General features: G+C 48.5%; 1 protein-coding gene across 1 annotated transcript in view; it reads left to right on the top strand.

Moving 5' to 3' along the window:
• BAZ1B (bromodomain adjacent to zinc finger domain 1B) overlaps positions 1 to 24,381 on the top strand; it is a 143,758-nt gene that overhangs the window by 105,578 nt on the left and 13,799 nt on the right. The window contains exons 14-16 of the mRNA XM_082244972.1: positions 3,905 to 4,052; positions 4,219 to 4,366; positions 4,461 to 4,582. Coding sequence (XP_082101098.1) covers positions 3,905 to 4,052; positions 4,219 to 4,366; positions 4,461 to 4,582 — 418 coding nt within the window. The remainder of the gene's footprint in view (positions 1 to 3,904; positions 4,053 to 4,218; positions 4,367 to 4,460; positions 4,583 to 24,381) is intronic.

Raw genomic sequence — 24,381 nt, 5'->3', positions numbered from 1 at the left:
TATTCTGACTCCTACAGGAGAATGACACTAGGCAGAGAGAACTTCTGGCTACACCCATGGGCAGTTTCAGGGGAATATACTCCCTCTTCCAGCTATAGTCACTTGGTCCTTATTCCTGACTAGGCAGGAAAAAAAAAATAGTTTCTAGCTGGAATCTTTGGTCCTGGCAAAATTTTTTAGATAGAACATTTTTTTTTCCTGTGAGATCTACCTGCCAGACTGGGTGATGGGCTGGATAATCTAGATCCAGTGGTTACTGTAGTCTAGTCTAGCCAGTAAGCGCGCAGGCCTCAGCTCCGCGCTAGGTCGCCCACCCTGCGAGTTAGACGCTTCGCGAGGTCGGATACAACCTGGCCTTGACCTGGGTCGCAGCATTCCTCCTGGCCAACAGCTCCCCTATTTCGATGGAGAGGAGGATCAGTCTCCAGCAGTGTCCACCCGGTTCCTGGTATGGGGAGTAGCCTTCCCCCCCCCCCTCTACCCCTGGAAAGTTTTGGGGTGGATGTGGGCCCCTCCTTGGGACAGTCGGACCCCCTGGGTTCCCCTCCTTCCCTCAGGCAATCCCCCCCAAGCCAAGTCTCTCATCCTTCCTCCCCCCCCAAATACGCTGGGTATGTATCTTTTTTGAGCGGTCTGGCCACTTTCCTGGGGTGGGGGCAGGACACTAACTGGCGATATGGGGGGGGGGGGTCGGTGATTCCTACGTTTAAAGCTTGGAAATCCTACTTCTAGGAAGATTTACCATTGTACATGGAAGACGTACATTGCCTGGTGTAAGTCTCTTAACCTTCCTTCAAAGGGGGGTTGAACAGAAATTGGCCTTGAGTACCATCAAGGGCCAGGTATCTGCCTTGGTCTTTTTCCAACAACCTGTGGCCACACACTCCTTGGTGTGTACTTTTTTTCTTCAGGTTCTCTGACATTTTGGTTCCTCCAGTGCGGGCACTGTTGCTGCCTTGGCATCTAAATTTGGTGTTTTCAGCTCTACAGAAGCCTCTCTTTGCAGATATTTGGGAGATTCTCCTGCTTACGCTGTCCCACAAGGTGGCCTTTTTGGTGCGCAAAGGGTGTCTGAACTGGCGACATTATCCTGTCCATCTTATCTGGCGATTCACAAGGATAAGGTGGTTCACAAGGATAAGGTGGTGCTTCACTCCTGTCAGTCATTCCTTCCTAAGGTGGTTTGACTTTCATTTGAATGAAGACATTGTGTTGCCTTCCCTGTGTCCCAGGTCTAAATATCCGAAGGAAATTGCCTGGCATCCCTTGGATGTGATCCAGGCAATTAGGATGTACCTGCCAGCTAAGGAAATCAGACATTGTGCTCATGGATGGACCTCGCAAAGGGTTGTCCTCTTCCTCTGCGACCATTTTCCAGATGGAACACACTGTGGTTCAGTCCTATTCAATCAGGTTCCTCCTTTCCCAGTCAAGGCGCACTCTACTAGGTTGCTTAGTGCCTCCTAGGCACTACAAAGTCATAAAGTGGATGTGTTGGCATCTGCGGATGCTTCCTTTGGCTGCAAGGTTTTGAAGGCTGCTGTAAGAGGACCTGATCCTCTTTGAGGGTGTATTGTTTTTTTCAGGTGGGTTCAAGGTGTTTTGGTTGTGCCCCGGTTGCCTTGGGAATTTTTTGCGGTTTCCCCACCCCTCATGTTTTAACACTGATTTGGGATGTCCCTTCCCACTTCTTGTAAAAGCAGGCTAATCATCTGCTAGGATTGCTTTTACATGAAAGCCGACCGCACATGAAAGCCGACCGCTGGCTGTAAAAAACTATACCAAGATGATGCCTAAATCTGCAGGAATCATCCTGGTATGGTCACTCAGTCTAGCGACGGACCAGTACGTTGCTGATCCTTGTATATTGTAAGTTTTTTTTTTTTTATATGCAGCCTGAAGAAATCTCTGCCAGAAAGTGTGATGTACCCACCATTAAACCTGCCAGCATCCACCCACTTCTAATGATGGGCATACATGCAAGGTTTGTTTTTTTTTTTTTTTCCTTCAGCCCATAGGCTGTAGGAAAAAAACATGGCAGATTCCTCCGTTTGCATCGATCGATGTGGATGAAGAAAAGTGTTAAATATTTGGCAAAGCATAGGGGAGATCCACCATTTGTGTCCACCCCATCCCCTATGCTTCGCCATAAATGCTCTTATTTTTAACTGCGATGGTGAAATCACCTCCTACAGCGCTTCAACCCATTTACATATATGCTGAGAGCTGATGCTGTCAGAATAAACAAATCAGTGCTGCGGCTGATGGGCGTACCTGCAAAGCAACGTAGCAAAGTAAACTATGGCTAACTAATATACTGTTAAATTGTAATGTTTTAAAGTACAGTAAGTAAGCACAGAGAATTAACTCAAACTATTTTTGGCTTTTTTTTTTTTTTGTGAACTGTAAAAAAAAAACTTTAAACGTTCCAGGCTAAGGTCTCTCAAAATGCTATAGCCATCGAACATCTTTCGAGACCCTGTGTGAAAGTGTGCCCTAGACTGTGCTGTGCTGTACCCTATACTAATACTCTACTAGTGTGTGTGGTAGTGACGGAAATATTCCCCAATGCTGAAACAAGGTTGTCCAGGACAGGAGGGACAAAAAAGCAGGTGTCATGCCTATATCCACGTTTTCTACAGACACGACATGTTTGGGGTGCTCGTTGGGTAGGGGTACCAGGGAGGACATACGGAAAATGCCTTTTATGCAGCCGGCTCACTGCATCTGGATTGTGAATTGGGCCACAGCACCTTCTGGAAACAGAAGGGCTGTGATCCCTTCCTGGAATTTTAGGAAGGATCCACTGCTTCCTGATTTGTATAGCACATTCAGCGTTCACCAGAGCCAATTGTAATAAGTATACAGACTTTTTTTTTTTTTTTAACCAGCGTGTGGCCTTACGGGCAATTAAGTATGGGCACTACAGACTTGATGGGCTCCCAATCAGTATTTGCAAGCGCATCAGGTAGCACACTATGGGCTCTACAGGCAGGTCTTCCAATTTTTGGTGGCTGCGGGCCACTACTTGTGCTAGCCACCGCACCAGCTTGAACTGCACGTATGGGACTCCCCACATCACCAAGTGTTACTACAGTGCTGGTTTGACTTTGACCAGGATGTACTAGGCTGCTGGTGCTTGCTAGTTCACCAGAAGGTTGAGTTGCACTAGTACCGACACTATGCTGCAGGCATACAAGAACCCTGCGGTTTTTGCAGCTCAGCAACAGAAAAATGGGGTTGGGTACGCCTGACCTTAGCAGGGACCACTACCTGTCGGGGCTATCTGTCAGGGTGCTGCTGCTCTCTACAGGTTCGAATACTGAGCCTGATTCTGACAGTGAGGCTTCCCCATCGCTCTCATCTGTAATGCTCTGCATTGTGTAGGCCTCTTCACTAGTGTACCTCTGTTTGGACATTTTGGCCAATAAATTTATGGGTACCTAGTGTCACTCACAGGCAAAAAAGCACCTGGTTGTTAAGGACTGTTTGAATCGTTAACAAAAAATTTTAGTGCTAGCAGAGATCAGGCCTGACTTAACGCTACATTTTAGTGGGCTATATATCGGAAGTGACTGTAATCTGCCTATTCTGCACTTATTTGGGGATGGGCGGAGGGGCTAAATGAAGTTGCTGGAAGGTGTCGGGCTGATCCTGCTAACGTTGCGTTTTCAGAACCCTACACTAAACTATTGGGATCGCTAGTATAGTTTTGATGAGACCAAAGATATTGATCTGTTCAGACACTGTACTAGTAATGGAGGTGTTTAGTGTGTGTGTGTCACTGGCAATCAAAGGGTTAAAATTTATTGCTAAATATGTGGCAGACAATCTGACGCTATCCTGTATGAACGTTGTATGTCACTGTTTTTGTATACCTCTTATTTTTTATTTTCTTGTGTAGATTGCCTCAGCAGTAGAAAAATGGAAGACTGCCATCAGAGAGGCACAGTCGTTCTCCCGTATGCATGTGCTTTTGGGTATGCTAGATGCCTGCATTAAGTGGGATATGTCTTCAGAAAATGCCCGTTGCAAAGTATGTCGCAAGAAAGGTATGCATAGAGAAAACGTTTAGCTTTTTTTATATTTGTAAAGCTTTTTAAAGTGCTTTAAACATTTTGACAACTATTTTGATTAATTTGGTAATCCAGTTGTGAATGAAGGTCTTATTGCAATAAGCTTGTCTGTTTTTGTTTTTTTTTTTTCTTTTATCTACAGGTGAGGACGACAAGCTGATCCTCTGTGATGAGTGTAACAAGGCATTCCATCTGTTCTGTCTGCGGCCAGTACTCTTAAACATACCAGATGGTGAATGGCTGTGTCCTGCTTGTCAGCCAGCAACTTTTAGACGCAGTTCACGGGGCAGGTAAGAATGTAGAAGCTTAAGAACTAGTTAAACTAAACTAATTTACAGTATTTATGAATATAAACATTCTAAATATCTGTTTTGGCCTTTAAAGGAATTATGCTGAAGAATCCAGTCATGATGATGATGAAGAGGAGGAGGAGGAGGAAGAGGAGGAGGATGATGAAAATGATGAGGAGTCAGGAAGCGACAATGAGTATGAAGGAAGAATCAAATGTAAGTAAACGTGTTTTTTTCTCTATCGCTCATTGACAGACGTAGTCTTCTTGATTCTCAAGAGCTGGGTTATGTTGTCTCCGCAGGAGTAGGACTAGGCAGAAAGACAAAACGTTCTGGCTCCACCTTAGGGGCAGTCCCTGAGGGTATATCCTCCCTCTCTCTGCTACAGGGAATCAGTTTTTTTCTGTCTAGTCAGGAGTAAGGACCTAAGCTCCTTGCTGGGATCTTTTTGGTCCTGGCAAGATTTTTTCTTTAGAAGAAATATTTTTTAGGTAGTTTTTTCTCCAGTGTTTTTCCTGTGAGATCTTCAAGCAAAAAACGCCGGACTGGGCGACACTAGTGGTCACCCCAGCCGGCCTACGAGCGCGCGCAGACCATTGCATTGCGCTTGGTCGGCCGCGACACATTCAAGTAAGTATGCGGGGCCGGGCGACGGGCTGGATGTTGAGATCCAGTGGTCACCCCGGTTTCTGCCTACGAGCGCGTGCAGACCAGAGCTCCGCGCTAGGTCGGCCGCGACGGAGTCCTAGTGGAGGGACTGACCTTGCGAGTTAAAAGTCTCGCTTGGACGCCAGGAACCTGAGAGTCGAGGCGTCCGGAGTGGTCCACAAACCCCCACCCCGGTGGAGAGGGTATTGTGAAGAGAGGGTGCCTGTCGGTTCGGTATGGTGAGTAAACGTTCCCTTTTTTCTTTCCTCGTTATGAGGCAGTATGAATTATGGGCCCCTCCATACATGGTCAGTATATATCTGACACTAAAAGTCCCCCTTGTAAATACAGTATGTGTTTGTGGGAAGTGGACTTGGTTTGAGAGCTAACACTCTACCCAGCAGACTGTAGCATTACAGCAGACATAGGAGGTATAATCCTACCTTATTTGTAGTGTATCTCCTGTAGATCTATCAATCGCCACTCAGCAGAGATGCAGGTGGATGTGCTGGGAAAAACGATTTCGGCGGTCCGCCGCCATTTTGCCGTAGACCAGGTGCATGCATGTCCTCAGGTCACGCCGGCCGCCATGTTTTTGGAGTCTAATGTCTCCTATATGGGGGCGGCCATGTTTCATGAGCCCAGCTACCTCGTGGAGAGCTGGGAACGCCGGAAGGCGTACACAGGGGGCGGAGCCACGTCCTACCCGGGAAAAAGCAACAGCTCCTTCCAGTCTGTAAAGACAGACGCTGACTGCAGTTGGTTGGAAACTTCACTGCATCGGTTGGTGAGCCTTGGGGGTCCCTCTCTCTCTCTGTGGGATCGAGAAGCAGGTACTCTGAGGGGCGCTATTGCGCTAGGGGTAGACACATAAAAAAAAAAAAAAGAGGTATTTTTTATTTAAAAAAAAAAAAAAAAAAAGTTTTTTTGTGTTTTCTGGCAAAGGTGTCCTGAATTATCATGGACCCTGCCACTCATGTATCTCCTCCGGATCCCCTCGAGGGGTCTGCGGGATCCTCCAGCACCCCACTGAAGATTAAATCCTTGTCCGCTATTATGGAAGCTTGTGTCCCGGGTGGAAGTGGCTTGTCAGGGACAGGGCGCAAGTAAGCGACCCCCGCCTAACCCCTTATTATCTGAAACCTCGGATTCAGACTCTGAGCCTATTTCTGCAGTTGCAGGTACTTCATCTGGTATTGGTGTCTCGTGTACTGTCTTTTCAGACAGTGAGGAGGATGTTTCGGCATCAGCCATAGCCAGAGAGGAAGCGTTGGTAAACGCACTCATGGTATCTGTTCAAGAGACCTTAAGATTACAGGGTATTCCGTCAGAAATAGCTGAAACTGAAATCCCTTTTGGGACTAAAAACGCATCTAGTGGCGAAGGTTTTTTCCATTGCCCAAATGTTTTGGCAATCCAATCAAAGAAGAATGGAGTCTGCCAAAACGCACTTCTACTATTTCTAAACGCATTAACAGGCGTTATCCGTTTGAGGAAACCCTCATTAAGAAATGGACAGAACCACCTGTGGTGGATTCACCAATTGCTAGATTGAATAAAGCCACGGTTATTCCTCTAGAAGACGCTCCGTCTTTTAAAGATCCAGTGGATCGCAAGATAGAAGCTATGTCTCGCACCATGTTTACCTTGAGTGGATCAGCTTTCAGACCAATAATTGCTATTGGTCTGGTTTCGCAGGCTGTAACTGTATGGACCAAGTGGTTACGCCGGGACCTAGAAGAGGTCCCTCAGGCGGTATCAGATTTGTTGGAACAGATGATACAGGGGTTACAGTTTGTGTGTGATGCGGCGTTAGACGCCACTTCATTATTGGCGCGAGCATCTGTCTCAGCGGTGGTTCTCAAGCGTACACTGTGGCTAAAAGGTTGGTTAGCCGACCAAGGTTCCAAAAAAAGCATTGGCTAATATCCCCTTTTTAGGAGAGCGTCTATTTGGAGCCAACTTAGATGAGATCATTAAGGATCTCACGGGTGGAAAGAGCACCTTTTTACCGCAAAATTTTAAAGGTAAAGGAACTCGTCAAAGACGAGGGCCTTCTTTTTCTGCTCACAAGAGGTTTTTTTTCGTCCCGCGGGTGAAAAAATTAAGTCCTCCAAAGCTCCTGCAGGAGGCGTCAGGGGTCGTTGGTCGGGCAAGCAAAAGCCCGCCCCCTCTAGACCTGAAGATAAACCGTCCAAAGCCTGAAGGTGCGCCCCCCACCCATAACTGGGGTGGGGGGACGTCTTCGCCGGTTCCCGGATCCATGGCTTTCCAGAATCCCGGACAGATGGGTTTGCGAAGTCATAAGGTCAGGGTACAAGATCGAGCTTCGATCTCTCCCACCGGCGCGATTCTTCCCTTCCAATAGCCGACTATCCCCGGATCGTTTAGACGATCTGTGGAGAGCAGTCACAGATTTACTACAACAAGGAGTGGTAGTCCACGTTCCTTGGACAGAACGCTTTCAGGGGTTTTTATTCAAACCTATTTACAATACCCAGGAAAGAGGGCAAAGTGCGTCCAATTCTGGACTTAAGGGCACTCAATTCTTTTGTCTACATAAGAAGATTCAGAATGGAGTCCATTCGCACAGTAACAGCCTTTCTGCATCCAGGGATGTCCTAGCGTCCATAGACATCTAGGACGCATATCTTCACATTCCCATTTTCGCAGGACATCAGCAGTTTCTACGTTTTTCCGTAGAAGAGAACCACTATCAGTTTGTGGCGTTACCTCTCGGTCTCGCCACGGCTCCGCGGGTCTTCACGAAGGTGTTGGCCCCAATGTTGGCACTTCTGCGCCAAAGAGGCATATCGATTCTAGGTTACCTAGACGATCTTCTGCTTCATGCAGAGTCTCCTCAGACCTTGCTACAAAACATAGAAATTACTATAATTTCTTTACAGGAATTCGGGTGGCTGGTGAACCAGCAAAAGTCATTTCTGGTTCCCACCCAGAGGCTCGAATATCTAGGTCTAATTCTAGACACAGTCAGGACAAGAGTTTTTTTCTTCCGGTAGGGAAACTCCGAAAGATTCAATCAGCAGTCCACCAACAGCTGGTCTTCCCTTCGGACTTGCATGAGGGTTCTGGGGTTGATGGTGGCTTCCTTCGAAGCAGTCCCATTTGCCCAGTCCCATACCCGAATTCTTCAGCAAGAGATTCCTCTGATGGAATCGGAATCCGGAATCCCTGGACAATCAGATCCGATTGAGCAAACAGACCAGAGAGTCTCTGGTCTGGTGGCTCGTGTCTCCGATGCTCAGCCAGGGAAAGTCATTTCTGCCAATATATTGGACGACAGTGACCACGGATGCCAGTCTATCCGGATGGGGAGGAATTCTCGGTCAGTTATCTGTCCAGGGACTTTGGTCCCCGGAAGAATCCAGGTTACTGATGTATTGGAACTGAGAGCGATCAGACTTTGTCTGATTCACTGGACCGAGCAGCTCCAGGGCAGCCCGGTTCGGATCCAGTCGGACAACGCCACGGCCGTGGCTTATGTCAATCACCAGGGGGGCACCAAGAGTGTCCGAGCGGCCAAAGAAGTGGCTTGCATTCTTCGCTGGGCGGAACGATTTGTTCCAGCAATCTCTGCGGTGTTCATTCCGGGGGTGGAGAATTGGCAGGCAGATTATCTCAGCCGTCAGACTCTGGATCAGGGGGAATGGTCCCTCCATCCAGACGTTTTCCACCAGTTGTGCCTACGATGGGGCACCCCGGATATGGATCTGTTGGCATCTCGATTCAACAGGAAAGTTCAGAGATTCGTGGCTCGCTCCCGCGATCCTCTAGCAGAAACCGCAGACGCACTGATCGCCCCGTGGGGGCAATACCAGCTAATGTATGCCTTCTCTCCTCTTGGGTTACTGCCAAGACTTCTTCGCAAGATAGAGGAGGAAGGAATTCCAGTAATCCTGGCAGCTCCGGACTGGCCTCGTCGAGCTTGTTACGCCGACTTGGTCAGACTGATGGCGGACGTCCCGTGGAGACTTCCTCTCAGGGAGGATCTACTGTCTCAGGGACCGATCTTCCATCCTGCTTTACGATCGCTGGTTTTAAACGGCCTGGTTATTGAGACCCAGGTGCTGAAGGACAAGGGATTGTCAGCTTCAGTTATTTCTACTCTAGTTAAAACAAGGAAAGCGACTTCCAGAAAGATTATCATCGTACATGGAAGTCTTATATTGTGTGATGTGAATCCCTTGGGTTCCATCTACATCTTTATTCGGTAGTCCGAATATTGGCTTTCTGCAACAGGGAGTTGAGCAGAAGCTGGCCTTGAGTGTTATCAAGGGTCTGGTTTCAGCATTTGCTATCTTCTTTCAGAAGCTTTTGTCTACTCATTCCTTGGTGCGGAATTTCATCCAGGGGGTGCAACACCTGGCTCTGCCAGTGCACGCGCCGTTACCATCCTGGGATCTTAATTTGGTGCTGTCGGTTCTTCAGACACCTCCCTTTGAAAATATCAGGGAGATTCCCTTGCCTACTTTATCCCAGAAGGTGGTCTTCTTGGTGGCTATCACTTCTGCACGCAGGGCGTCAGAACTGGCTGCATTATACTGTTGTTCCCCAGATCTGGTGGTTCATAGGGATAAGGTTGTTCTTCATCCGAATCCATCCTTCCTTCTAAGGTGGTTTCAAAGTTTCATTGAATAAGGACAGTGTATTGTCCTTCCTATGTCCTTAGCCCAATCATCCTCGAGAATTTGCATGGCATTCCTTGGATGTAGTTCGGGCGATCAGGATATACTTGAATACTACGGATTCAATTTGTAAGACGGATTAACTGTTTGTGATCACGGATGGCCCTAAGAAGGGGTTGCCTGTTCTGCTGCGACCATCTTTAGATGGATCAGACAGACGGTGGTATAGGCTTATTTTATCTAAGGGTCTGGATCCCCCGTTCCCTGTTAAGGCGCATTCTACTCGGGCGCTTAGAGTTTCCTGGACCTTCCGCCATCAGGCGTCAGTGGTTCAGGTTTTCAAGGCGACTGTTTAGTAGTCAGTTCATACCTTTACAATATTGTATAAGGTTTATGTGATGGCATCGTCAGATGCCTCTTCTGGCTGCAAGGTTCCTGCAGGCCACTGTTTGAGGAGACTGTTGGTCTACCTCGAGGATTTGTGGGGTAGGTCTCATCTGTTTACTCGATGAGTCCTTTGATACTTCTGGTTGGCTCCGGTTGGGCCTTCTAGATTGGATTTTGATTCTGTCAATCCCACCCCTCATTTTGTGGCACTGCTTCTGGATGTCCCAGCTCTTGAGAATCAAGAAGACTACGTCTGTCAATGAGCGATAGAGAAAAATGGATTTTTGTAAGATCTTACCGTAAAATCCTTTTCTCTTAAGCTCATTGACAGACGTAGTACCCGCCCCTCTATCATTGAGTTGGGTTGGGTTAAATTCTCTGTACTGCTTTAAAACAGAACTGATTCCCTGTAGCAGAGAGAGGGAGGATATACCCTCAGGGACTGCCCCTAAGGTGGAGCCAGAACGTTTTGTCTTTCTGCCTAGTCCTACTCCTGCGGAGACAACATAACCCAGCTCTTGAGAATCAAGAAGACTACGTCTGTCAATGAGCTTAAGAGAAAAGGATTTTACGGTAAGATCTTACAAAAATCCATTTTTTTTTTTTTTGACTAGTATGTGAAAACTTTAAAATTTTGAATTGTTTCAGTGTCAAAAGGTGTGCAGGACTTTAGTTTAGTTAATGGCCTACCAAAGTAGGATCCTGATATGCCTATTGTTGAAGAGGCAGACACAGAATGAGAAGGCTATAGATGCAGTTTTAGCTGAGGCTGCGGAAGATTTTTCTCCCTCTTGCATCTAAATTGGGAGATTAACACAACATGCTTGGCAATGTGGATAAACTCAGTTGCCCATGTGAAAGACCTGGCATTGTAGTTTTTGATTCTCACCAGACTCCTTTGGGTACAAAGTAGGGATGCACCGAAATGAAATTCTTGGCCGAAGCCGAATAATAATGAAATGCTTGGCCGAATGTCGAAGGCCGAATACCGAACGCAGTGTTTCGCATTTTTTCCATTTATTTTGCCAATTTTTTTACCCTTACAATAATTAAATGGTAAAAATTAGCTTTTTACTATTTTGTGTTGCTTTTCAGATAAATAAATCAAATAACAAAAATACAATTTCAAAATATTTATTTAACACTGAACATTTTTGATCATTCCAGCAAATATTATACAAACAAAGCACAATATAACTTAAAATAAATTGGTAAAAAAAAAAAAATAAAATAAAATTTCTGCCATCTTTGAAGCCCTTTTCTTGAATAGCCTACGTTAGGCCTATAACTGACTGCTGAAAGAATGTAACTCTGTATGTCTACAACAACAAATGTGCATTGAATAGTGCAAAAACTGTGGATGAACCCAAAACAAATGAATAACTGTCCTAGACATAAGCCTACTTAGCCTACTTCTTCAGGAAAAGTGTCAGGTTCTTCTTTATGAAAAGTAGTTTCTCTGCTTTCTCACATGAAAGTCGGTTCCTCTTCTCATCGATGACATGAGATGCAGCACTAAACAGTCTCTCACCGTCGGTGCTTGTGCATGGAGCAGACAAGTATCTGCAGAATAGTGGAAAATGTTATTGCAGTTTTCTGACAGTTGCTCATTTCAAAACGAACAATGTCTCCCATACAAGTAGCCTACCTGCGTGCCATCTGCGCTAAGTCGGGAAAGCGGCCTTGATTGGTCATCCAAAATTCGAGAGGGTTATTGCTCCTGGGGATGGGGACTTCTGAGAGATACCCATCTAACTGTTGAGCGGTCGAGCTTGTCCTCTGTCTTGCAAATGGGTTATTCTCTTGGAGGATCTCATCGAACATGTCATACAGCGAGACTGTGCGCAGCTCATCTGTAGTACGAGCCCGTTTACTCTCTGCGCTGTTTTCATCTCCTGCGCTGTGCATCACCTGACCGTCTCCATCACCTAGCGGCTTTCCCAAATCCAACTCGGCCTGGATCATTTCTCGTGTGCGCATCTTTTTCCCCACATCCAAGTAATGATCTTTATATCGTGGATCAAGCACAGTCGCGATGCAGTATAGGGGTTCTGAGTCCGCCTGACTAAATCGTGTGCTGACAGCTTCTAAGAGCGCACTTTTAGTTTTCACTCCGTGGTCTGTTTCAGCCTCTTTGTTTAAAAGAAGCTTTAATGCTGCAAGTAAGGGTATGACGTCTGCCACAGATGCATCAGATGAGCTTATCTCTTTTGTTATCTGCTCAAAGGGGGCGAGAAGAGAGAGAACGTTCTCGATTACCCACTGGTGTGCGGTGAATGTCGCGGGCAGGTCATGATCTGCTACGTATGTAGCCAAGACTCGCTTTTGCGCAAAAAGGCTTTCCAGCATATAAAATGTACTGTCCCACCTTGTGCTCACATCTGGTTGGAAATGTTTTTGTGGCATTCCGAACTGTTCTTGGATAGATTGTAGGCGCGCACAGGCAAGCGGTGAATGTTTAAAATGGCCAACAATTTTCCTGCCTATCGCTATCACATCTGCTATACTGCGCTGACTCAACAATCCCTCGTTGACCGCCAGTTGAATTGTGTGTGCCATACACCATATGCCTTTCAGATTGCTATCTTCCATGGCTTTAGCCATATTTCTTGCGTTGTCACTGACTACCGCATGCACTTTAGATCTGTCGATACGCCAAGTGTCAAACATGTTGGCGAACGCCTGAGATATGGCTACAGCTGTATGGGACCCTCTAAACTCTTGTGAGTGAAGCACAATCTTTTGTAGCTTGAAATCTGTGTCGATCCACTGCGCAGTTAAACTCAGTAGGGCAAGTATATTTTCTTCAATAACAAGGTAAGTAATTGGAAAAAAAAAAAATCGGGACTATCCATTGCTTTTGTAGGTGATGTTCAGCAAGAGGATGGCCCAAAGTGGTTTTTGATGCCGCCACTCTGCTTTAACCACTTAAAGACCAGACCTATTTCTGACACTTGTTTACAAGTTTAAATTCATATCAGTAGGGTTATACTGCCCCCTACAGGAGTAGGATACTAGGCAGAAAAAAAAGTTCTGACTACGCCTATGGGCAGTCCCAGGGGGTATACCCTCTCTTCTGCATAGGATGTCAGTTTTAATCTACCTAGTCAGGAGTAAGAACCTAGTTCCTTCCTGGGATCTCTGGTCCTGGCATAGTTTTTTTTTTTTTTTCCCTAGATAATTATTTTTAGTTGGCTTTTTAGCCTGATTTTCTCTATCGCTCATTGACAGACGTAGTCTTCTTGATTCTCAAGAGCTGGGTTATGTTGTCTCCGCAGGAGTAGGACTAGGCAGAATGACAAAACGTTCTGGCTCCACCCTAGGGGCAGTCCCTGAGGGTATATCCTCCCTCTCTCTGCTACAGGGAATCAGTTTTTTTCTGTCTAGTCAGGAGTAAGGACCTAAGTTCCTTGCTGGGATCTTTTGGTCCTGGCAAGACTTTTTTTCTTTAAGAAAAAGACATTTTTTAGGTAGTTTTCTCCAGTGTTTTTTTCCTGTGAGATCTTCAAGCAAAAATGCCGGACTGGGCGACACTTGTGGTCACCCCAGCCGGCCTACGAGCGCGCGCAGACCATGGCATTGCGCTTGGTCGGCCGCGACATATTCAAGTAAGTATGCGGGGCCGGGCGACGGGCTGGATGTTGAGATCCAGTGGTCACCCCGGTTTCTGCCTAAGAGCGCGTGCAGACCAGTGCGCTGAGTCGGCCGCGACGGGAGTCCCAGTAAAGGGACTGACTTTGCGAGTTAAAAGCTCGCTTGGACGCCAGGTACCAGAGAGTCGAGGCGTCCACAAACCCCCACCCCGGTGGAGAGGGTATTGTGAAGAGAGGGTGCCTGTCGGTTCGGTATGGTGAGTAAACGTTCCCTTTTTTCCTCATTATGAGGCAGTATATATTATGGGCCCCTCCATATATGGTCAGTATATATCTGATACTTACAAGTCCCCCTTGTAATACAGCATGTGTTTGTGGGAAGTGGACTTGGTTCAAGAGCTAACACTCTACCCAGCAGACTGTACATTACAGCAGACATAGGAGGTATAATCCTACCTTATGTGCAGTGTATCTCTGTAGATCCATATGTCACCTCTTAGGAGTGCAGGTGGATGTGCTGGGAAGACGATATCGGCGGTCCGCCGCCATTTTGCCGTAGACCGAATGCATGTATGTCCTCAGGTCACGCCGGCCGCCATGTTTTTGGAGTCTTATGTCTCTTCTATGGGGGCGGCCATGTTTTGTGAGCCCAGCTACCTCGTGGAGGGCTGGGAATGCCGGAAGGCGTACACAGGGGGCGGAGCCACGCCTTCTGCCCGGGAAAAAGCAAACAGCTCCTTCCAGTCTGTGTAAGACAGACGCTGACTGCAGTTTGTTGGAAACTGCACTGCATCGGTTGGTGAGCCTTGGGGGTCCCTCTCTCTCTCTCTGGGATCGAGAAGCAGGTACTCTGAGGGGCGCTATTGCGCTAGGGGGAGACACACAAAAAAAAAGAAGAAGTTTTTTTGTTTTTGCTGGCAAAGGTGTCCTGTATTAACATGGACCCTGCCACTCATGTATCTCCTCCGGATCCCCTCGAGGGGTCTGCGGGATCCTCCAGCACCCCATTGACAATTGAATCATTGTCAGCTATTATGGAAACTTTTGTGTCCCGGGTGGAAGTGGCTTGTCAGGGACAGGGCGCAAGAAAGCGACCCCCGCCTAACCCCTTATTATCTGAAACTTCGGATTCAGACTCTGAGCCTATTTCTGCAGTTGCAGGTACTTCATCTGGTATTGGTGTCTCGGGTCCTGTCTCTTCAGACAGTGAGGAGGATGTTTCGGCATCCGCCATAGCCCGAGAGGAAGCGTTGGTAAACGCACTCATTGTATCTGTTCAAGAGACTTTAAGGTTACAGGGTATTCCATCAGAAATAGCTGAAACTGAGATCCCTTTTGGGACTAAAAAGCGCATCAAAGTGGCGAAGGTTTTTCCTTTGCCCAAATGTTTTGGCAATCCAATCGAAGAAGAATGGCGTCTGCCAAAACGCACTTTTAATATTTCTAAACGCATTGACAGGCGTTATCCGTTTGAGGAAACCCTTATTAAGAAATGGACAGAACCACCTGTGGTGGATTCACCTATTGCTAGATTGAATAAAGCCACGGTTATTCCTTTAGAAGACGCTCCGTCTTTTAAAGATCCAGTGGATCGCAAGATAGAAGCTATGTCTCGCACCATGTTTTCCTTGATTGGATCAGCTTTCAGACCAATAATTGCTATTGGTCTGGTTTCGCAGGCTGTAACTGAATGGACCAAGTGGTTACGCCGGGACTTAGAAGAAGTCCCTCAGGCGGTATCAGATTTGTTGGAACAAATGATACAGGGGTTACAGTTTGTGTGTGATGCGGCGTTAGACGCCACTCCATTAATGGCGCGAGCATCAGTCTCAGCAGTGGTTCTCAGGCGTACACTGTGGCTAAAAGGTTGGTTAGCCGACCAAGGTTCCAAAAAAGCATTGGCTAATATCCCCTTTTCAGGAGAGCGTCTATTTGGAGCCAACTTAGATGAGATCATTAAGGATCTCACCGGTGGAAAAAGCACCTTTTTACCGCAAAATTTTAAAGGTAGAGGAACTCGTCAAAGACGAGGGCCTTCTTTTTCTGCTCACAAGAGGTTTTTTCGTCCAGCGGGTGAAAAAACTAAGTCCTCCAAAGCTCCTGCAGGAGGCGTCAGGGGTCGTTGGTCGGGCAAGCAAAAGCCCGCCCCCTCCAGACCTGAAGATAAACCATCCAAAGCCTGAAGGTGCGCCCCCACCCATAACTGGGGTGGGGGGACGTCTTCGCCGGTTCCCGGATCCATGGCTTTCCAGAATCCCGGACAAATGGGTTTGCGAAGTCATAAGGTCAGGGTACAAGATCGAGTTTCGATCTCTCCCACCGGCGCGATTCTTCCCTTCCAATATCCGTCTTTCCGCAGATCGTTTAGAAGATCTGCGGAGAGCAGTCACAGATTTACTACAACAAGGAGTGGTAGTCCACGTTCCTTGGACAGAACGGTTTCAAGGGTTTTATTCAAACCTGTTTACAATACCCAGGAAAGAGGGCAAAGTGCGTCCAATTCTGGACTTAAGAGCACTCAATTCTTTCATCAACATAAGAAGATTCAGAATGGAGTCCATTCGCACGGTAGCAGCCTTCCTGCATCCAGGGGATGTCCTAGCGTCCATAGACATCAAGGACGCCTATCTTCACATTCCCATTTTCGCAGGACATCAGCATTTTCTACGCTTTTCCGTAGAGGAGAACCACTATCAGTTTGTGGCGTTACCTTTCGGTCTCGCCACGGCTCCGCGGGTCTTCACAAAGGTGTTGGCCCCAATGTTGGCACTTCTGCGCCAAAGAGGTATATCGATTCTAGGTTACCTAGACGATCTTCTGCTTCATGCAGAGTCTCCTCAGACCTTGCTACAAAACATAGAAATTACTATGATTTCTTTACAGGAATTCGGGTGGCTGGTGAACCAGCAAAAGTCATTTCTGGTTCCCACCCAGAGGCTCGAATATCTGGGTCTAATTCTAGACACAGTCAGGACGAGAGTTTTCCTTCCGGTAGGGAAACTTCGAAAGATTCAATCAGCAGTCCAGTTGTTACTGTCCAACAGCTGGTCTTCCCTTCGGACGTGCATGAGGGTTCTGGGGTTGATGGTGGCTTCATTCGAAGCAGTCCCATTTGCCCAGTCCCATACCCGAATTCTTCAGCAAGAGATTCTTCTCAGATGGAATCGGAATCCGGAATCCCTGGACAATCAGATACGATTGAGCAAACAGACCAGAGAGTCTCTGGTTTGGTGGCTTCGGTCTCCAATGCTCAGCCAGGGAAAGTAATTTCTGCCAATATATTGGACGATAGTGACCACGGATGCCAGTCTATCCGGATGGGGAGGAATTCTTGGTCAGTTATCTGTCCAGGGACTTTGGTCCCCGGAAGAATCCAGGTTACCGATAAATGTATTGGAACTGAGAGCGATCAGACTTTGTCTGATTCACTGGACCGAGCAGCTCCAGGGCAGCCCGGTTCGGATCCAGTCGGACAATGCCACGGCCGTGGCTTATGTCAATCATCAGGGGGGCACCAAGAGTGTCCGAGCGGCCAAAGAAGTGGCTTGCATTCTTCGCTGGGCGGAACGATTTGTTCCAGCAATCTCTGCGGTGTTCATTCCGGGGGTGGAGAATTGGCAGGCAGATTATCTCAGCCGTCAGACCCTGGATCAGGGGGAATGGTCCCTCCATCCAGACGTTTTCCACCAGTTGTGCCTACGGTGGGGCACCCCGGATGTGGATCTGTTGGCATCACGATTCAACAGGAAAGTTCAGAGATTCGTGGCTCGCTCCCGCGATCCTCTAGCAGAAACCGCAGACGCACTGATCGCCCCGTGGGGGCAATACCAGCTAATATATGCCTTCCCTCCTCTCGCGTTACTGCCAAGACTTCTTCGCAGGGTAGAGGAGGAAGGAATCCCAGTAATCCTGGTAGCTCCGGACTGGCCTCGTCGAGCTTGGTACGCCGACATGGTCAGACTGGTGGCGGACGTCCCATGGAGACTTCCTCTCAGGGAGGATCTACTGTCTCAGGGACCGATCTTCCATCCTGCTTTACGATCGCTGGCTTTAACGGCCTGGCTATTGAGACCCAGGTGCTGAAGGACAAAGGTTTGTCAGCTTCAGTTATTCCTACTCTAGTTGAAGCAAGGAAAGCGACTTCCAGAAAGATTTATCATCGCACATGGAAGTCCTACATTGCATGGTGTGAACCTTTGGGGTTCCGTCCTCGGTCTTATTCGATTAGTCGAATATTGGCTTTTCTGCAACAAGGGGTTGAGCAGAAACTGGCCTTGAGTACTATCAAGGGTCAGGTCTCAGCATTAGCCATCTTCTTTCAGAAGCCTTTGGCTACTCATTCCTTGGTGCGGAATTTCATCCAGGGGGTGCGACATCTGGCTCCGCCAGTGCATGCGCCGTTACCCCCCTGGGATCTTAATTTAGTGTTGTCGGTTCTTCAGAAACCTCCCTTTGAAGATATTAGGGAGATTCCTCTACCCACGTTGTCCCAGAAGGTGGCCTTCTTGGTGGCTATTACTTCTGCACGCAGGGTGTCAGAACTGGCCGCATTATCTTGTCGTTCACCATATCTGGTGGTTCATAGAGATAAGGTGGTTCTTCATCCGAATCCATCCTTCCTACCAAAAGTGGTTTCAGAATTTCATCTGAATGAAGAAATTGTATTACCTTCCCTGTGTCCTAAGCCCAGTCATCCTCGGGAATTTGCTTTGCACTCCTTGGATGTGGTCCGGGCGATCAGGGTATACTTGAAAACGACAGACTCGTTTTGCAAGACGGATTCACTTTTTGTGATCCCAGATGGACCCAAAAAGGGGTTGCCTGCATCTGCCTCGACCATTTCTAGATGGATCAGACAGACGGTAGTGCAGGCTTATTCTATTAAGGGTCGGGAGCCCCCGTTCCCTGTTAAGGCGCACTCCACTCGGGCACTTAGTGCGTCATGGGCCTTTCGCCATCAGGCGTCAGTGGTCCAGGTGTGCAAGGCGGCTACCTGGTCGTCGGTGCATACCTTCTCTAAACATTATAAAGTTGATGTAATGGCATCGTCTGATGCCTCATTTGGCCGCAAGGTTTTGCAGGCCGCAATTTGAGGAGACCAGTGGTCTACCTCGAGGGTTTTTTTCCGTTGGAAAATTTTTTCTTTAGCCTCATTCTTTGTTTATAATGAGCCTTTAAAACTTCTAGTTTGGCACCGGTTGGGCCTTCTAGATTGGATTTGATTTTGTCAATCCCACCCCTCATTTGTGGCACTGCTTCTGGATGTCCCAGCTCTTGAGAATCAAGAAGACTACGTCTGTCAATGAGCGATAGAGAAAAATGGATTTTTGTAAGAACTTACCGTAAAATCCTTTTCTCTTAAGCTCATTGACAGACGTAGTACCCGCCCCTCTATCATTGAGTTGGGTTGGGTTAAATTCTCTGTACTGCTTTAAACAGAACTGATTCCCTGTAGCAGAGAGAGGGAGGATATACCCTCAGGGACTGCCCCTAGGGTGGAGCCAGAACGTTTTGTCATTCTGCCTAGTCCTACTCCTGCGGAGACAACATAACCCAGCTCTTGAGAATCAAGAAGACTACGTCTGTCAATGAGCTTAAGAGAAAAGGATTTTACGGTAAGTTCTTACAAAAATCCATTTTTTTTCCTGTAAGATCTACAAGCAACTATGCTGGATATGGGCGACGGGCTTGATGTATAGATCCTGTTGCCACACCAGCGAGCGCGCGCAGACCTTAGCTCCGAGCTGGGATGGCCGCGACATAGTCCCTCTGGATGGGGACTGGCCCGGCGAGTTAAGCCTCTCGCCAGGTGGCATACGGCAGGGTCTAGGCCCCAGTCACATCGTTCCTATTTGGCTGACAGCCCCCCCCCCACACTTTGGCGAAGAGGGGTTCTGTCAGGAGATGGTGCCCGCCTGTTAAGGTATGGTGAGTAAATGTTCCCCCCCCATCTTCCCCTGGCGGATTTTGGGGTGGACGCGGGCCCCTCCCTGGGACGGTCGGACCCTCACATTCCCGGGCTCTCCTCTGTCCTGTCACGCACCCCCTCTTCTACCTGCACCCCCCCCACACACTGGGGGCTATTGGCCCTACTCCCGGGGGTTGGGACCGAGCGGGGGGGTTCTCTCTACCTGTTCCTCTAAGGCAGGGCTCAAAATTTCAAATCCTGGGCTACTAGCCAGGCCTTAAGAGTTACTTGCCACCAGTTGCCCTTACCCTGGCCTGACCCTAATTCCGCCCCTAAACACACCCTCATAAATTATCATATTTTATTTAGATTATACATAGTACAGGAGACAGCCAGAGAGACTGCAGACATGGTACAGGAGACAGCCAGAGAGACTGCAGACATGGTACAGGAGACAGCCAGAGAGACTGCAGACATGGTACAGGAGACAGCCAGAGAGACTGCAGACATGGTACAGGAGACAGCCAGAGAGACTGCAGACATGGTACAGGAGACAGCCAGAGAGACTGCAGACATGGTACAGGAGACAGCCAGAGAGACTGCAGACATGGTACAGGAGACAGCCAGAGAGACTGCAGACATGGTACAGGAGACAGCCAGAGAGACAGCAGACATGGTACAGGAGAGGGTCATAGACTGGAGAGATGGCACAGGAGACAGAGACTGGAGAGATGGCACAGGAGACAGAGACTGGAGAGATGGCACAGGAGACAGAGACTGGAGAGATGGCACAGGAGACAGAGACTGGAGAGATGGCACAGGAGACAGAGACTGGAGAGATGGCACAGGAGACAGAGACTGGAGAGATGGCACAGGAGACAGACACTGGAGAGATGGCACAGGAGACAGACACTGGAGACTGCAGAGATGGTGCAGGTGGAGATGGATGCTCCCCCCCATTCCCTCCCTCTCCTCTGTGTGCAGGCATGGCCAGACCCAGACTCCTCGGTTTACTTTCCCCCCTCCCCGACCCTTACTCCCTTGTCCCTGCACAAACTTCTACCCAGAAGGCTGTTACCTTGAAGTCTCACTTGCTGCCAACTCTTCTTCCTCCTCCTCGCTGCCCTGGGACACGCATCTTTTTTGCCGCCTCAAGTCCGGAATGTCAGTGAGCAGAGAATCCATGGGGCTGTGCTGGAAACTACATTTCCCAGCGTGCAGCGCGGCTCACAGCCCTCCATGGAGATGACTAGGGAGGCAGCTCCTGCGGCTTGTCTAAAGCCGAGCAGAACCGCCCCCCACCCTAGCCGAGCCGAGCGGACCGGCAACCACCTGAGCCAAGCTGCAACACTCGCATTCAAATAAATTCCACTCGCCAAATGCGACCAGGCGAGTGGAAATTTTGAGGGCTGCTCTAAGGGCTCACCCACCAATCAATCACGTTTTTGGAGTCTTGGGGATCCCCAGGCTACGCGGAGCCAACGTTTTCTTGTAACCTCATGTGCTGATCGGCCATCTTGGTACACTCGGCACGGCCATTTTGTGGTGATTCTCTCTAGAAAGAATCGGAATGGGAGTTTTCTTGTTGGTGGAGCCCCTCCCTATACCCTGGGCTGTTTCTCAGATCCATTTTTTTTTTTTTTTTTTTTTTTTTTTTGTATCGAGCTGCTGCTGACACGTGCTGTGCAGAGGTTCTGGGCCTCCTACTGCATCTGGGTACAGTGAGTCCGGGGGTCTCTCTCTCTGCTGGGCGTCTCCAGTGCCCTTGCCTAACCTCTGGGGTGCGTTGTAGCATGGTGGGACAATTAAAAAAAAAAAAAAGTTTGTCACTTTTTTTCAGCCTTTGCTGATGGGTTCCCCTGGTGCAACATGGACCCTACAGATCTTGTGTCCCCACTTGACCCCCTCGGGGAGTGGCCCTCTGGATCCCAGCTGTGTACAGATGCAATTTCGGCAGTCCGGGAAGGGTTTGTGTCCCTGGTAGCAGTGGCCTTTAAAGGGCGAGGTGTTAAACGCCCTCCACCTACCCCTGCCTCATCTGATGTCTCAGGTTCTGAGGCTGATTCAGCCACCGCAGATGCAGGTCTCCCTGCTGGGTCCGCTACCTTGCGTCTCTTCTCCTCTGATAGGGAGGATGACATTTCTACCTCCACTTCCGGGCAAGATAAGGTGCGGGTGGACGCACTAGTTTCTGTGCGTGAGACCCTAAAAATGGAGGACGCAGCTGCGACTGAGGTTGCAGGATACGTTTGGCACTCACAAGCCCTCCAGAGCGGCAAAGGTTTTTCCCTTTCCTGTGTATTTTGACACCATGCTCAAAAAAGATTGGGACCGCCCAAAGCTTTCCTCTTGGGTGCCTAAGCGGCTTGCTAGACGCTACCCCTTTGAACTTTTAGCTTGCGCATTCCCGCGCGGTGCAGTAACTCCTCCAATGCCGACACAGAAGTTGCTGCAAAGTGGACCATGTCCCTCACCAGACATGCATCCACTCTTCTTGCTTGTAGCAGGGCCCCAGCTGCGCCTCCATCTCCATGAGCCAGCTATCCCTCTTTGCCAGTGCAGAGAATTGTACTGCTGTCACATGCACGGTCAACAGTCCTCTTCCAAGCACATGTACAAGCAAGGCCCGTCACCATACTGTCTCCGAAGAAAGCTCCACTGCATGGCCGACTGCTAACTTCACAGTATTGACTCTGTCGCTATACAGAATAAATGTCCCGCTGTCGTATGCACGGTCAACATCATTCATATAACCTTGGCACACACACGGCCCCTGGCACACTGCTCCATGTGCCCCTGGCTGCTATTTTTTCCATCCACACTTGGAGCCTTTCCTGTCGGGCAGATACAGTCTCTATTCACAGTCAAAGGCCGTTCTCCCGCCATCCATTACTTTACAGAGGTATGCGTTTCATAGCTGAGGTGAAAGATCCCCACCATCTTGCGGTTCTGACTGGAATTTATGCGTTGCCGCGGGTAACCTTCAAAGTGCACTTTTATCTTTATCGCACTCTCCCTATCTCCTGTAGAGCAGGCCTCACACTTGGTTTGAATAGTAGAACAAAGTCCCGGACACAGAAATTGAGAGATTTTGAGAATTTTCTTCGGCTGTTGCCAAATAGCAACCGGCTTGGTAACCCAGGGCAAAATCCCGGATGAGCCCCCAAATGTATCACTACTCCCTAGGGAGCTGCTGAGTGTTGGTCCCCCTGGAATTACCGCTTGCAACAGTAGTACCTTTAATCATGTTTCCCAAGTGTGTGCACCTCAGACGAGAACCAGTCCAGTTTCTTTGGTTTTTATGGTTTATTTGAGAATTTGGATGGGAGAAGGGATGAATGGGAAACTCCCAACAACTGAACTATGCACAATTAGGCTAGAACATTAAAAGATGCTGCTTGACGCTGACTGACACTGGTCACGGCTAGGCCACTTACTAGAACTTCACCTCTGACTGTGAAAAAGTCCTTGAACTCTGAGGTAGCTGACTTGTAGTGCAGACTGTATTGCTGAACACTTCAGGTCCCTTCCTGGCACCCCCTTTGCTCCCCAATCTTCAGGGCTTTAGAGCTTGGCACCCCCTTTACTACACACTCCTGGTTAGCGGGCTCCTGGATCCCCCTTGACCTCTCTGGAGTGGTCCCCTCTCTTAGGCAGACCCTGGGCAGATCTTGAGTACTCACGACGCTGTTTTTCCAGAAGATCTCTGTCCAGCAGCTCCGCTTGGTCAGCACACTCTGGATCCTCTGCAGCCCAGCTCAACCTCTGGTCCCTAGGCCGACCACCTGGACCACCGTCACACTTTAACAGAAGGAGAGACAGCCGTCCCCTCCTCCTGGGACTGATGCTCCCGCCAAGACACCCTGTCACAATCTCAATCACAGGGTGCACTGCGACAATCCCTGTCCACTGGGACGGTCCTAAACCCTGGTGTGCTATTGGCTAGGTTTCCTCCACAGTCCAAGGTCCCTCTTGTGGATACAGTGGAGAGACTCAACCGACCACACCTGGAAGCATGTGACAGATTAGCTAACAGGTCAGGCCCCCCTAATAAGCAGGCAGGGCCACATATAGGTTTTGTCCTAGCACCTACCTAGGAGGGTGCTACACTTGTAAGCTGCAAGGTTGGCATTTGCCTTCCTAAAACAGAGGGAATACTTGGCATCCATAGACTTCCAAGATGCCTATCTGCATATTCCTGTTTATCCACCTCATCTGAGAGCAGAGGAGAGGGCAAAAGGAAGTGCGACATACAGGAAATAACTCTACCACAGAGTATACATAAGTCCTAATAGTACCTGTTCTCAGAACTAGGGCATACAGTTTACCTTCTCTTGAAGGACTTGTCTCCCTTCTAGCTATCTGCAAATGTCCACGGAACCATGTCCATGGTGACCCATGAAAAGCAAGTGCCCAATCAACATCCTAGAGCTGAGAGCAATAAGAATAGCTTTGCAATACTAGACACCCCCCCCCCTTCTGTGAGGAGAGCCAATTGTGGGTGCAGTCCGACGATGCCTCCGCAGAGACCTACATCAACTATTGGGGCACCAGGAGTCCATACTATCTTGGGGACCATACTAGACAGGAGCCCTGACGAGGAAGGGTGGCTTCAACTTGGATTTGTAAAATTTTCAACTAAAACCTGTTTTTAACACATCGTTGAAGCATTGCAAATTGTTTGCTGGCTGGGAAATGTTTGTGTGTTCTGTAAAAGCCTTGGGCCCCCTTGCACATGGGCTATCTAGCTGAAATGGGTCTATCCCAGCAGTTTAGGGGCCCAGCAGGCAGGAGTGCAGCATCCACCCCTTTGCCTGCAGCCTGTCAGTCTAT

The sequence above is a fragment of the Pelophylax lessonae genome (assembly GCF_965119305.1).
Source record: "Pelophylax lessonae genome assembly, chromosome: 2".
Taxonomy (NCBI): domain Eukaryota; kingdom Metazoa; phylum Chordata; class Amphibia; order Anura; family Ranidae; genus Pelophylax; species Pelophylax lessonae.
Note: the sequence above shows the minus strand (reverse complement) of the source record. Positions and strands in the feature narration are given on the sequence as shown.